The sequence below is a fragment of the Myotis lucifugus genome, unplaced genomic scaffold (genome assembly GCF_000147115.1).
Source record: "Myotis lucifugus unplaced genomic scaffold, Myoluc2.0 scaffold_30, whole genome shotgun sequence".
NCBI lineage: Eukaryota > Metazoa > Chordata > Mammalia > Chiroptera > Vespertilionidae > Myotis > Myotis lucifugus.
The window spans coordinates 2,264,585-2,277,467 of record NW_005871078.1 but is presented as its reverse complement, the minus strand read 5'-3'; the positions used below and the strand labels follow the sequence as shown (position 1 = coordinate 2,277,467).

The 12,883-nt window shown below is 42.1% G+C and overlaps 1 protein-coding gene across 6 annotated transcripts; it reads right to left on the bottom strand.

Moving 5' to 3' along the window:
- Positions 1 to 801: 801 nt before the first annotated feature.
- ZCRB1 (zinc finger CCHC-type and RNA binding motif containing 1) lies at positions 802 to 12,881 on the bottom strand. Of its 6 annotated transcripts, none has more exons than XM_006086732.3 (8): positions 12,748 to 12,878; positions 11,762 to 11,847; positions 7,758 to 7,786; positions 5,503 to 5,614; positions 5,070 to 5,177; positions 2,706 to 2,818; positions 2,534 to 2,609; positions 802 to 1,742 (listed from the first exon to the last, which is right to left on the bottom strand). In XM_006086732.3, exons 2-8 carry the CDS (start codon positions 11,843 to 11,845, stop codon positions 1,611 to 1,613), a joined length of 654 nt encoding a protein of 217 aa, XP_006086794.1. In that variant the 5' UTR covers positions 11,846 to 11,847; positions 12,748 to 12,878; the 3' UTR covers positions 802 to 1,610. The 6 variants fall into 6 exon arrangements, with proteins under 6 accessions (XP_006086794.1, XP_006086793.1, XP_014309495.1 ...); XM_006086731.3 differs by lacking the exon at positions 12,748 to 12,878 and adding an exon at positions 12,564 to 12,656; XM_014454009.2 differs by lacking the exon at positions 12,748 to 12,878 and adding an exon at positions 12,276 to 12,557.
- Positions 12,882 to 12,883: the final 2 nt, after the last annotated feature.

The following is a 12,883-nucleotide window of genomic DNA, read 5'->3' as shown; positions in this document are numbered from 1 at the left end:
CAAACTGGTTAGGCCCAGATTGATTTTTTAGCCAGAATTTTCTCAGCTCCTTTAAGATCCTTTTTGGTCTGGTCATTTGGGTCTCCATTTCCTCAAATGTTTGTTGGTGGTGATCTGTCTGTTCATATTGAATATTTTCCTCATTGCAATCTAGATTCTTTGCTGGCAAGTGGTTAACACTTTCATCACCTGTGTAGTTTTCAAAGTGGAAATATTTTTATTGCTTTTAGTAATTTAAGAAAACTAGTAAGTGGGTATTCTTTTTAAGAGTGTTCAAACACTATAGAAATATACAAATGCAGAAAATTAAAGGCTCTATAATCCCATTCCCATATAAATATCTGCAGAAGGTATGGGCAGATTTAGTCATAAATAAAAATATCTATAACATAAAAAATGAGACAATTAACTCTGAAAAAATATAATAGCACACTTGTTAGCTCAGAAGTGAACAGTATTTACATGGTCATTAAATAAAAATGGACTTAACCAACAATTTTAACATAACCATACTGAGAAACGGAGGAAGGCAGTGGGGAGTATAGAAGATGGAAAAATCCTCTATCCCTTTATGAATTAAGTAGAAAAATATATGCATCTTTTTTAGGAAAATATAAGTACATATGAAAAGAAACACCTTAAATTAGCTGCTTTAGGGGAATGGAACTTGGGTGCCAAAGGCAAGGTAAATTAATGCTGTTTGGTTATAAGCATTTTAGAGCTACTTTATATTTTAGGGGAAATTATAATGTAATCCAGATTGGGATCAAGCTATAAGAAATAAGGTGACAAACACCCATATTAAAAACAAAATTCTCTTGAAAATTTTTTAAATATTTAATAACAATACATCATTCAACTTTTTCCAGTCTTTATGAAGGTTTTTTCCTTGCTGGTGAAATTTATTTTAAAAGTCCTCATGTAAACTAATCAAGACTAATACATTTTTAAATAAACCCTCAAACAAATCTTTTTAATATATACCTTATTTCTTGGGATGACAATAGATTATATATTTTCTTTTTAATTCAAATATAGTTTTCAAGATTAATGGTTATTAACAAATCTTTATTATTAATACTCTCCTAAGGCAGGATAGAAGCATGATACTTTAAAATTTCTTTTCAATAACTACTTTATAGTAATTTTAAAAATATTTATTGATTTTAGAGAGAGAGAAAGGGAGAGAGATAGAAATATCAATGATGAGAGAGAATCATTGATTGGCTGCCTCTTGCAAGCCTCACACTGGGGATTGAGCCTGTATCCTGGGCATGTGCCCTGACCTGCAATCGTACCATGACATCCTTGGTTCCTAGGTTGATGCTCAACCACTGAGCCATGCTGGCCAGGCTGATGTTCCACTTTTTTATGCATATATTGATTGATTCTTATATGTGCCCTGATTGGGGACTGAACCCACAACTTTGGTGAACTGCGATGATGCCCTAACCAACTCAACTATCTGGCTAGGGTGAACTATTTTATAGTAAAAAAATTACTTGACATTAAGTATTTTTATGATTGAATTCTAAAAACAATCTTTAGTCCCAACTGAACTTGGTACTCTAAGATTAAATTTTTTAACTATTTACATAATAAATATAATTTTAATCACTAAGTTCTTCTTCATCACTGAAATATGTGCTTTTCTTTATCCTTGGGCGTCTTGAATCATCAGAGGTTGAGGGACCCCCTGAACTGGGTTTCCACTTTTTTTGTTCTTCTTCAATTTTGGCTTGCTGTAAGAAAACAAACAAAACCAGGAACCTGTTTATTATGGTACGTTAATTCAAAACAATGCAAAACCACATCACACGTGCCAACACTCCCCATGCTCCCAGTCTGTGCAAACAATTCTACTCCATCAGAATGCTCCTCCCTCACTCCCGATATATCTGTTTCACCATTTACTCAAAATTATTTTAGGCAATTTCTACTAATTAACAGGCACAGTAAATGAAGCCTACTTTCCATTCCTGCTGAAGGTTGGGAATTATAAAATATGAAATTAGTTAACTAAAAGGAAAAATAAATTGACGCATACATTTACCATTTGTCAACTACATTAAAACAAAATATCTGGTTATATAAAAATTAGGAGATTATGTATCCTTTTTTAAAAAAATATTTCATATATTTGTATTAGGGTCTTTAGTTGTCAAAAATATGTTTTTGGTTTTGTTTTGAAGCGAAGCTTCTTTCAAAGATATCTTTTCAATACCTTTAATAAAATCTTTTCTGTTGGGCTAAACTCACTTTAATCAAATAGTTCTGCTTAATTCTATAATGAAAACAAATTATGATATTAAAAGTGTTATAGGGTCCTTAAAATCTGGGAGCCAATAGGAACTTTTCTATCATACTGTTTCTAAAGACCTTAGAAAAGTAGTCAGTCTCCTGAAGTTTAGGAGGAGAAGGGGAAAGACAGGTTGCCACAATGAGGAGATGATTAATAAAGTAAGTAAGGAATATAAAACTGTTAACCCAAGGCTGCTATGGCATGGTGCCTTTTAAAAAATCTACTTAGTACCTGGAAAGCTATGGCCTGACTGAGGCTGTCAAGAGAAGGATCTTCTCCTTCATCTTCACTTTCTTCTACTTCTTCACTAAATTAAAAAAAAAAAAAATCAGAATGCATTTAACCAATAGTAAAAAGACAGAAACAACACTATAATGTATTTAGTAAGAGTGGATATACATACATTTCTTCTTCTGGTTCAGGAATTTTCTTTTTTTTCTTTTTCTCTTTCTTCTTTGGAGGTTCACGTTCTCCAAGCATATTTTTAGGACAGGCATAACTTAAGTGTCCACTTTCCTTTTGTTTCCCATTAAAAAGGAAAGGAAAATATTATATTTGTTGTGTTATTAATAGAAACTTGCCTGGTACCTGAAGACTAAAAGGTGTTAGAACTTAAAAAAATAAAGAGACTGTCACACTGGGAACATATATGAAAAAATTAATAAAACCCATTAATATTTAGAAGGTAATTTTAACTCCTAATAAACTATTTTGACAATAAGAAAGTATTTTAGAAGTCCACAAAGAGCTAAGAGTAAAAGAAGTATTCTTCCTGCAAACATTTTAAATACATGCTAAAAAACAATTCAAAATTTAAATGAACTATCTACCTTGAATATAAACATTTTAAGTTATTCTATCTAATAAAGAGGAATATGCTAATTGACCCTCACACCATCACAAAGATGGCAGTGCCCTCAGCCAATAAGGAGGGAATATGCTAATTGACTGCCACACCCTCAAAAATGGCAGCGCCCAGTTCCCTCAGCCCTGCCTTCAGAGTCCCCAGTCCCTTCAGCCCCCAAGCCACTCAGGGCCAGCCCAAGGCGCAGGCAAGCCTCGGATGTCAGCTCCCCAGCCTCCCAGGGCTGCCCGAGGCTCAGGTAACCAGGGCCGGCCGAGGCTTGCGCAGCTGGCAGTGGCAGCAGCAGAGGTGTGATGGGGGCGTCACTTTCCCCTGATATCCGGGTCGCCTCCCGCCCCTGAGGGTTCCCGGACTGTGAGAGGGGGCAGGCCGGGCTGACGAACCATCCCCCCCGCCCCGTCCAGTGCATGAATTTTCATGCACCGGGCCTCTAGTTATTTGATAAAATTGGGACAAAACTATTCCTAACTCCCAAGATGTTGCTTAACATTCTGTGTCCAAAAAAAATTTAGTTTCCTCATTTTTCCAAATTAATTTCATTTTGCTTCTTTCATATCTAGACTATCCCTACACTATCCAATTATGGTAACCACTAGCCATAATTCTTTTGTGGTTAGCGAGAACCTGTTTAAATTGATATGCATTATAAGGGTAAAATATATACAAGATTTTGAAGACAATATGAGAAAAGAAAGTAAAATATCTTAATTTTAAAACATTAATTACCATAGTTTAAATGATTATATTTTACATTTTAGATACATATTGGGTTAAGTAAAAGATTTAAATTTTATTTGTTTCTTTTTCAATGTGGCTACTAGAAAATTTAAAATTACATTTGTGGCTTGCATTGTATTCATATTTGACAGTGCTAGACTAACCATCTATCCTATCTAATAGAGAGGGAATATGCTAATTGACCCTCAGGCCATCACAAAGATGGAGGCGCCCATAGCCAATAAGGAGGGAATATGCTAATTGACTGCCACGCCCTCAAAGATGGCGGTGCCCACAGCCACAAGATGGCTGGTGGGGAGGGCAGTTGTGGGAGATCAGGCCAGCAAGGAGAGGGCAGTTGCAGGGGGAACAGGATGGCTGGTGGGGAGGGCAGTTGTGGGAGATCAGGCCAGCAAGGAGAGGGCAGTTGGGGGTGACCAGGCCTGCAGGGGAGGGCAGTTGGGGGCGATCGGGCCGGCAAGGGAGCAGTTAGGTGTCTATCAGGCTGACAGGGGAGTGGTTAGGGGATGATCAGGCTGGCAGGCAGAAGTGGTTAGGGGCAATCAGGAAGGCAGGTAGCAACCGGTTGGGAGCCAGCAGTCCCGGATCGTGAGAGGGATGTGCAATTGCCGGTTTAGGCCCAATCCCACTGGCAGTTGGACATCCCCCGAGGGTTCCCAGATTGAAGAGGGTGCAGGCTGGGCTGAGGGACACTCTCCCAACCAGAGCACAAATATATTAGTATACATAAAAGCCTAAGTGATCGGTAAGACCAAATGACCAGAATGACCAGAATGATAGGTCGACCAGTCGATTTGATGCGCACTGACCACCAAGGGGCAGACACTAAACTGGCAAAATATTATAGAAACAGGCAATATCCCATTAACACAAATATTTATGGGTCACTAAAATCTTTTAAGACAATAATTAGTCAATACTTTTTAACCTAACAGTTTTCAAAGATTTAGAAACTGGAGAAAATGTCACTCTGTATCATCCAACTTAGGTTACCTTTACATACTACATTTTAATTGAGTTTGCATAGACGAGTCAAGTCCCAGATTAAAACATCTTTCATAACCTGGTTTCAGCCACCCAGGAGTTTAGAAGAGCACAAATAAAATACTGGTGTGAAAGTACTTTACACTATAGAAAATTACATTAAGTTTTAGGTATACTCACCCCACATTCATAACACTTAGATTTATCAAAGTAGTTTCGTCTTCGGATGAACTCAGCTGCTCTTCCATTGTCAATAGCAATGCTTGCTTTTATCACTCTACCAAATAACTAAACAGGAGAAAATGTAAATGCAGAATATGTATTCACTGATCCCATTTCCTCAAACCTTCAATTCTATTTTATTTTTTAGATTATTTTAACAATTGCCTACTTAGGTGTGACAAATTCTGTTCTGTAGAATAGACTCTTACTTCCTTATTCTACCAATGTTTTGGAAAACCAGTACAGTTTTGGCATCTTTTCCACATGTTAAATAACCTCGGAACCTACTGATACCTGTCAGACTTGATGACCCACTACATCCCCATATTTTTGGCCTGGATGAGCACGAAGTCTTTTGGGTTAAAAACCTTATTGGGAATGAAAAGCTTACCTGTTTGTTGTTTATTGCCCTGGTGCAGTTTTGTGCAGAGTCTTTATCCAAAAATAAAATAAATGCAACACCTTTACTCTTCCTGGTATCTTTATCTTTCATTATAGTAACCCTTAAAAGCATAAACAAATACTTAAAAATAATGAAGCAGCAATAAATAAAACAGCTATTAATAACTTGGAAGACACCTGTATTCAAAAAGGGTAATAAAACATTTACATAGTAAGAGAAATGAGTACATTTGACAAATAGCTTATCTCTTCAAAGTTATGGGATATCAAGAATGGAAATAAGAAAGTATGATACTGATTTAACACTAGTGAACACAGGTATGATTAGGAGTATCTGATAAATCAAACTGTAATCAGGGGCTTAAGGATGAAGCAGAGATTACAGAGACAATGGGATCTTGAAGACTCAGCATAATTCCTCTTCTCTACTAAGTCTTTGTAGAAAAAAACAAAACAAAGTATTCTCTTAACACAAAAAGTAAAACTACTTATTTTTTTCTAGGTTTTAGACTCTAACTACATTCTTAAACTTCTTTTAAAGACTCTCCAGCTCTGTGGTTCTTAGCCATACCACCCAAAATACCTAAGTGATAAGAGCAGAGTCGGCTCTTTCTCCTGATCCCTTACACATCCTTAGTTCTTTTTATCCATCATTATATGACATTAAATATAGTTTAAAAGACGATGTTCAACAGGGCTCTTAGGAGAAATGGCTGATTCCAAGGCTGGGATAGGGTATAAGGTGAACTATTTTCTTTAACTAGAAATACTTTCTCCATCTTTCTGCTAGCCTCTACTGAAATCTAGTTATGTAAAAACTATGCCTCATCTCAACTAATAATAAAAGGGTACTATGCTAATTAGAACGGACGTCTTCCAGATGTCCTTCCTGATGAAGCCAGGGCAGGGGGAAGCCAGGCCGGGTCCCGGGTGTCTGCGGACGGCCCGAGGGAAGCCAGCCTGGGTCCCAGTGCTGGCCGGTGGCCGGAGGAGGGAAGCAGCCCGGGTACTCGGTGCCTGCGGATGGCCTGAGGGAAGCCACCTGGGTCCTGGGTGCCTGGGGGCAGCTGGAAGAGGGAAGCAGCCTGGGTCCCAGGTGCTTGCCCGGTGGCCGGAGGAGGGAAGCCTGGGTCCCTGGTGCCGGAAGGAAGCTGGTGCTGGCAGCCGGAGAAAGGAAGGCCTACTATTTCACGAATTTTCGTGCATCGGGCCTCTAGTGTATTATAATAAACACTCCTTTAAGGTTGTTTCTATTAAGCCTAGCTCAATATGTTAAAAGAAAAAGATAGATGCAAATGGGAAACTAGTTTCTCAAAAGAGTACATCTATTTGTTTATTCATGTTGTCATTCAGTCACTCAATTAGCTGCAAGTCCAGGCACTAAACATTGATAATATAAAGGGAGTAAAGCAATGTGTCACTCCCTCATTTAAAATTCTTTAATGGATTCCTGTTGTTCTTAGGATGAAAACCAAATATCTTGTAACTTGGCCAAAAAGCAAGATTAGGAACCTGCTTCCATCTCTTGGCATTTCTCCCTCTTGTTCACTCATCTCTGGTCATATTGGCTTTCTCTCTGTTTCATGATGTCACTTTATTTTCTCTTGCCACAGGGTCTTTGCACAAGCAGTTTCCTCTACTGAAAATGTTTCTTCCATTTGCTTTGCCTACTTAACTCTTACTCAGTCTTCAGTTTTCAACTCAAAGGATCCTGACTTAGGCAACTCTACCCTCACTATCTAGACTAGATCAGGTCTTCCCTGTTATAGGTCCTTACAACTCTGTGTCTTTAACTTCATAGCATTCTCATAGCTATATATTTGTATGGAAATTCATTTGGCGATTCTGACAGACAGGGACAAAACAAGAAAAGGTAATGGTAGGGTTAAGGGAGTAGGCTCTGGAATCAAACTGTTGGATTTAAATAGTCTTCACTACAAACTAGCAATATAATTTTAGGTTTACAGTTTTATCATTTATAATAATAACAGGATAATAACAGTATTTACCTTAAAAGGCAGTTGTCAGAATTTAATTGAGTCTTTCAAGAAAATTGTACATGTTTACATACATAGAAAAATGACATATATATGTAAAAATGTTAACAATAGTATTTTCACTTACTTTGTCATATCAAATATTTGTTTTATAAAATATAGTAAATTGACTACCATTAAAAATAATGGAGAAGTAAATTAAGATAAACTTTTAAATGAAGTTTCAAAATTTTATGCGAATACTTACTTTACAACTTTGCCATACTTGGAAAATATCTGAAACAAAATAACACATGCCAATTTACAATTTAATTTAAAAATCACACAAAAACATTAAATTTTCAGGTTGCATACACTTGCCATATTCTTCGTTATAGTTTATGAAAAATTTTAGCCTTTAGTCTGTAAGATAAATTTTTTTAGTGACTAGAATAATATTTTTAATTTTGTTATTGGAGTCCAGGTATCTGTCTCAGTTTCTAAATTTCTGACAAATGAGCACAGAGGAAAAAACCCACTCTTCAGGTGTGGTAGATTGAAGGCACACACATTATACAGTTGCTGTGTTACTGTGATATACCCATGGCAACTATCAACTCCACCACAGCTCCAAAGAATCCTTGTATTTCAAATAACAATGTTGTACAATATCATGATTCCCAGCCTGCTCCCACCCAATCAAGCAATCTGTTTCAGAAGACAGATCCTTAGATTGCTTATAAAACAAAACATAAAACAAGAAAGCTCCAGTAATGAAAAATCCATTCCCCAAATCTCTTTCTGCCCCCCCTTAAAGTGTGGGTGAAACTTTATAGCTGGCCCTTTCTTTTCTTCTACTTCTACATCTTCACCCTAAGCAATCTCACAATTTCACTTATTGTTTCAGCCAATACTTATATACTGACTAGAGACCTGGTGCAGGAAGTTCATGCATGGGTAGGGTCCTTAGGCCTGGCTGGCCATCAGGGCCAATTGGGGCCTTCCGGCTGCTGGCCAGGGCCTTTCTTCATTCCACGCTGCCCCATGGAGGTCAGCACACATCATAGTGAGTGATCGAACTACCTGTCGAACTCCCGAGGGGGCACTTTGCATATTAGCCTTTTATATATATACTAGAGGCCCGGTGCACAAAAATTTGTGCACTCGGGGGGGAGTGGGGGGGTCCCTAAGCCCGGCCTGTGCCCTCTCGCAGTCTGGGACCCCTCGGGAGATAACGACCTGCTGGCTTAGGCCTGCTCCCGGGTGGCAGAGGGCAGGCCCAATCCCTAGGTGCAGCCCCTGGTTGGGCTCAGAGCAGGGCTAATTGGGGAGTTGGGGCGCCACCCCCTGTCATGCACAGAGCAGGGCGGGATCGGGAGGTTGCAATGCCACCCCTAGTCACGCTCAGGGTAGAACCGATTGGGGGGTTGGGGCACCCCCCTGTCACACTCATGGCAGGGTCGATGGGGAGGTTGCGGCGCCACCCCGTCAAGCACAGAGCAGGGCCGATCAGGGGGTTGGGGCACTGCCCCCTGTCACTCACAGAGCAGGGCCCATCAGGGGGGTTGGGGCTCCATACCCTGTCACGCACAGAGCAGGGTTGATCAGGGGGTTGGGGAGCTCCCCCCTGTCACGCTCAGGGTAGAACTGATAGGGGAGTTGGGGCACCGCCCCCTGTCACACACAGAGCAGGGCGGATCAGGGGGTTGGGGCACCGCCCTCTATCACCCACAGAGAAGGGCCGATCAGGGGGTTGGGGCGCCGCAACTGTCACACTCAGGGCAGGGCCGATGGGGAGGTTATGGCTCTACCCCGTCACACACAGAGCAGGGCCCGTGGGGGGGGGGGTTGGGGCGCCACACCCTGTCACACACAGAGCCACAGGGCGATCAGGGGGTTGGGGAGCTCCCCCCTATCAGGCACACAGCAGGACTGATCAGGGGGTTGGGGCGCCTTCCCCTGTCACAAACAGAGCAGGGCAGATAGGGAGGTTGTGGCCCCGCCCCCTGTCACACACAGAGCCGCAGGGCGATCAGGGGGTTTGGTCGCTGCCCCCTGTCACGCTGATCCTGGTGCCGGGAGGCCTCACTGCTCCGCTGAACCCGGTGCTGGGAGGCCTTGCTGCTCCGCTGATCCTGGTGCTGGGAGGCCTCGCTGCTCTGCTGATTCCGGTGCTGGGAGGCATATTACCCTTTTACTATATAGGATAGAGGCCTGGTCCATGGGTGGGGGCTGGCTGGTTTGCCCTGAAGGGTGTCCTGGATCAGGGTGGGGGTCCTCACTGGGGTGCCTGGCCAGCCTGGATGAGGGGATGATGGCTGTTTACAGCTGGTCACACCCCCTTCAGGGTGGGGGTCCCCACTGGGGTGCCTGGCCAGTCTGGGTGAGGGGCTGAGGACTGTTTTCAGGCTGGCGGGTGACTGAAGCTCCCAATCGCTCCTTTTTTTCTTTTTTTATTCTGGGCCAGCTTTAGCTCTGAGGCTTGGCTCCAGCTCTGAAGCCTCGGCTGCTGAAAGCAGGTATCTGGTTTGTTTGGGTTCTATAATCGAAACACTGTTTCCACTCCAGCTCTGAGATCCCGGCTGGCTGAAAGCAGGTTTCTGGGGTTTTGTTTAGCTTCTATATTTGTAACAATGTTTCAAACTGCAAGCTCAGAGGCCGGCAGCGGCAGGCGGGGAACGTTGGCTTCCTCCGTCACTGAAGCAAGCAAGCCTCCTGTTAGCTTCAAGCTGCCTGGCTGCCGGCGCCATCTTGGTTGGCAGTTAATTTGCATATCGCCCTGATTAGCCAATGGGAAGGGTAGAGGAGGTAGGGCTAATTACCATGTTTCTCTATTATTAGATAGGATAGATAGTTCCTATTATACATTGCTTCTTAGAAAAGTGTTTTTGAATATATTAATATATGCAATCAATGATGATAAATTTTGAGTCCTCTGAGTAATTTGTGTAATGCTGGAATGTGATATAACTGGATTACTGTGTAGCCACACTGAATTCTGAAGGCCAATACAGACAGCTTTCCATATAACACTTTCAAAAGGCTTCTCAATTCACTCAGAGTCCTTACCATTATCTGTGTAGGCCTTAGAAGGCATCCCTGCATGGGCTTACCTCTGACAGCTCCTCTTCTTCTCTTCACTTGATTTACTCTGTGCCTGAAATGCTTATCCCCTAGACCAGGGGTCCTCAATCTTTTTAAACAGGGGGCCAGTTCACTGTCCCTCAGACCGTTGGAGGGCCGGAATATAGTTTAAAAAAAAACTATGAACAAATTCCTATGCACACTGCACATATCTTATTTTGAAGTAAAAAAACAAAACGGGAACAAATACAATATTTGTATTTGCATGTGGCCCGTGGGCCGTAGTTTGAGGACCCCTCCCCTAGAGAGCTGCCTTTACTTCCTTCAGGTCTTTATTGAAAAGTCACCTTCTCAATAAGGCTTTAGACCACAATGTAAAATTTCACCTCCATTCCCAACCTAACGTTTAATAACCCTCCTTTCCTGTTTTACTTTTCTCCTTAGCACCTAACATCTTCGCATTAACTTTGTATTTAACAAATAACATCATTCGACTTTTTTATATTTCACATTGTCTATCCTTTTATTGTGAATGCCAAGAGGGATTTTTCATCTTTTTGTTTGTTGATGTGTTCCTAGTATCTCTAAGAGTGCTCAGCATACAGTAAGTGTTCAATAAATACAGAAATGTCTCTTTTGTAATAAGCAAAGAAGCTAATGTTCGTTTTCTCCTCTGTTCTTTGGGATTAAAACTAAATTAATTAATCAAGCAATATAGACTATCTGTGCAGCATCTCTCTACTTAACATCTACCTCAAGTAGCACAGAGAAAGAGGGTACACTAGGAAGAAAGGATTCATGTCATTCCTTCCAGTTTTTCTCAACCACTCATCTGCAGGACAGGCATTGCAATGTACTTATTAAGAATTTTACCAAGCCTAACCGGTTTGGCTCAGTGGATAGAGCGTCAGCCGGCGGACTGAAGGGTCCCAGGTTCAATTCCCGACAAGGGCAAGTACCTTCGTTGTGGGCACATCCCCAGTAGGGGGTGTGCAGGAGGCAGCTGATCAATGTTTCTCTCTCATTGATGTTTTTGACTCTCTATCCCTCTCCCTTTCTCTCTGTAAAAAATCAATAAAATATATTAAAAAAAAGAATTTTACCAAGGAGAACTGTTTGCTTTAGCTACAATTATTTCTCAAATAGATAATTCAGAAGATAATAGCACTATTAATAAAACTTACTTACCCGGTATAAGTCATTGTTGGTCAGGGAAAAGGGCAAGTTGGATACATACACTGTACTTTTACTTGGGGCCAATCCACCACTCATTTCTAAAAAGAAAAACAAACAGATCCAAAAGCAATCTAAGCCAGGATAGTCTTCGTTCCATGTAAAACCCAATACAGGCAATCACTGATTTAATTATGCCAGAGTCATACACCTTCCTTACTGCTTAGTAATAGTGAATAATGACCCCCAGTTGGGTGAATTAAGGAATTCCTTTTCTCCAGACACCACTTAAGAGGGTTTTCTGGTCCTATTTCAAGTGGATTCTTCACACTAATTAACCCTTTCAGTGCCGGCCTGCAGTGTGAATGGGGAAGTGCGGTTAAACAGATGAGAGAAAAACCCGGACCTTACTAATCTTCCCTAAGGCTGAGAGCAAACAGTGCTTTCAAATATGTGTAAGACTTCGCATACACACAGCAGAAAGAACCTGGGGCCGCAGAAAGAACCTCAGCCACTGATTTCCACTCACACTGTGGCTGGGTACCTTCCTGGTTGTCTTACTATTTTTCTCTGGAATGGCATGAAGAGGACATTTTAGCCCCACATTTGGATGCACATAAAGTTCAGCAAACTTCCTCAAAGTCCCATCCGGCTCCACCACGGTCGAATTTTCGGTCTCAGAAGCGCGTGCGCTATATCTTTAAGACGGGGGTTCCGAACGCTCACAAACGGCAAAACACGGATTCGAAGGCGAGCCGGTTCGAAGGGCCGGGCCAGACGCTCGGGGGGATGGACGCGGACAACGTCAGAAACTCACAGCGGTAGCGCTCGTTTGACAAGGTTCCCGCTGGAAACGCGTCGGCCGTCCTTGGTGGGGACCGCGCAGGCGGCTAAACGGGGAAGGTTCCGGGGCATTCCAAAGGCCCCTCCCTGTCGGCGGCTGGGCCTTGGGGAGGGAGGGTGCCGGCTGGCGGCCAGGCCGCAGCCGAGGAGGCGTTTACCTTCCAGTGGGGCGGGCCCGGGCGGTCGGCAGAGCGCGAGCCCTCGGCTCCGGGGGCGCTCAACCCCGACGACTCCTTGCCCCTCGCAGTGGCCTCCGCATCGCCGGGGCTGGGAAGGGCCTGGCGCCGCGGACGA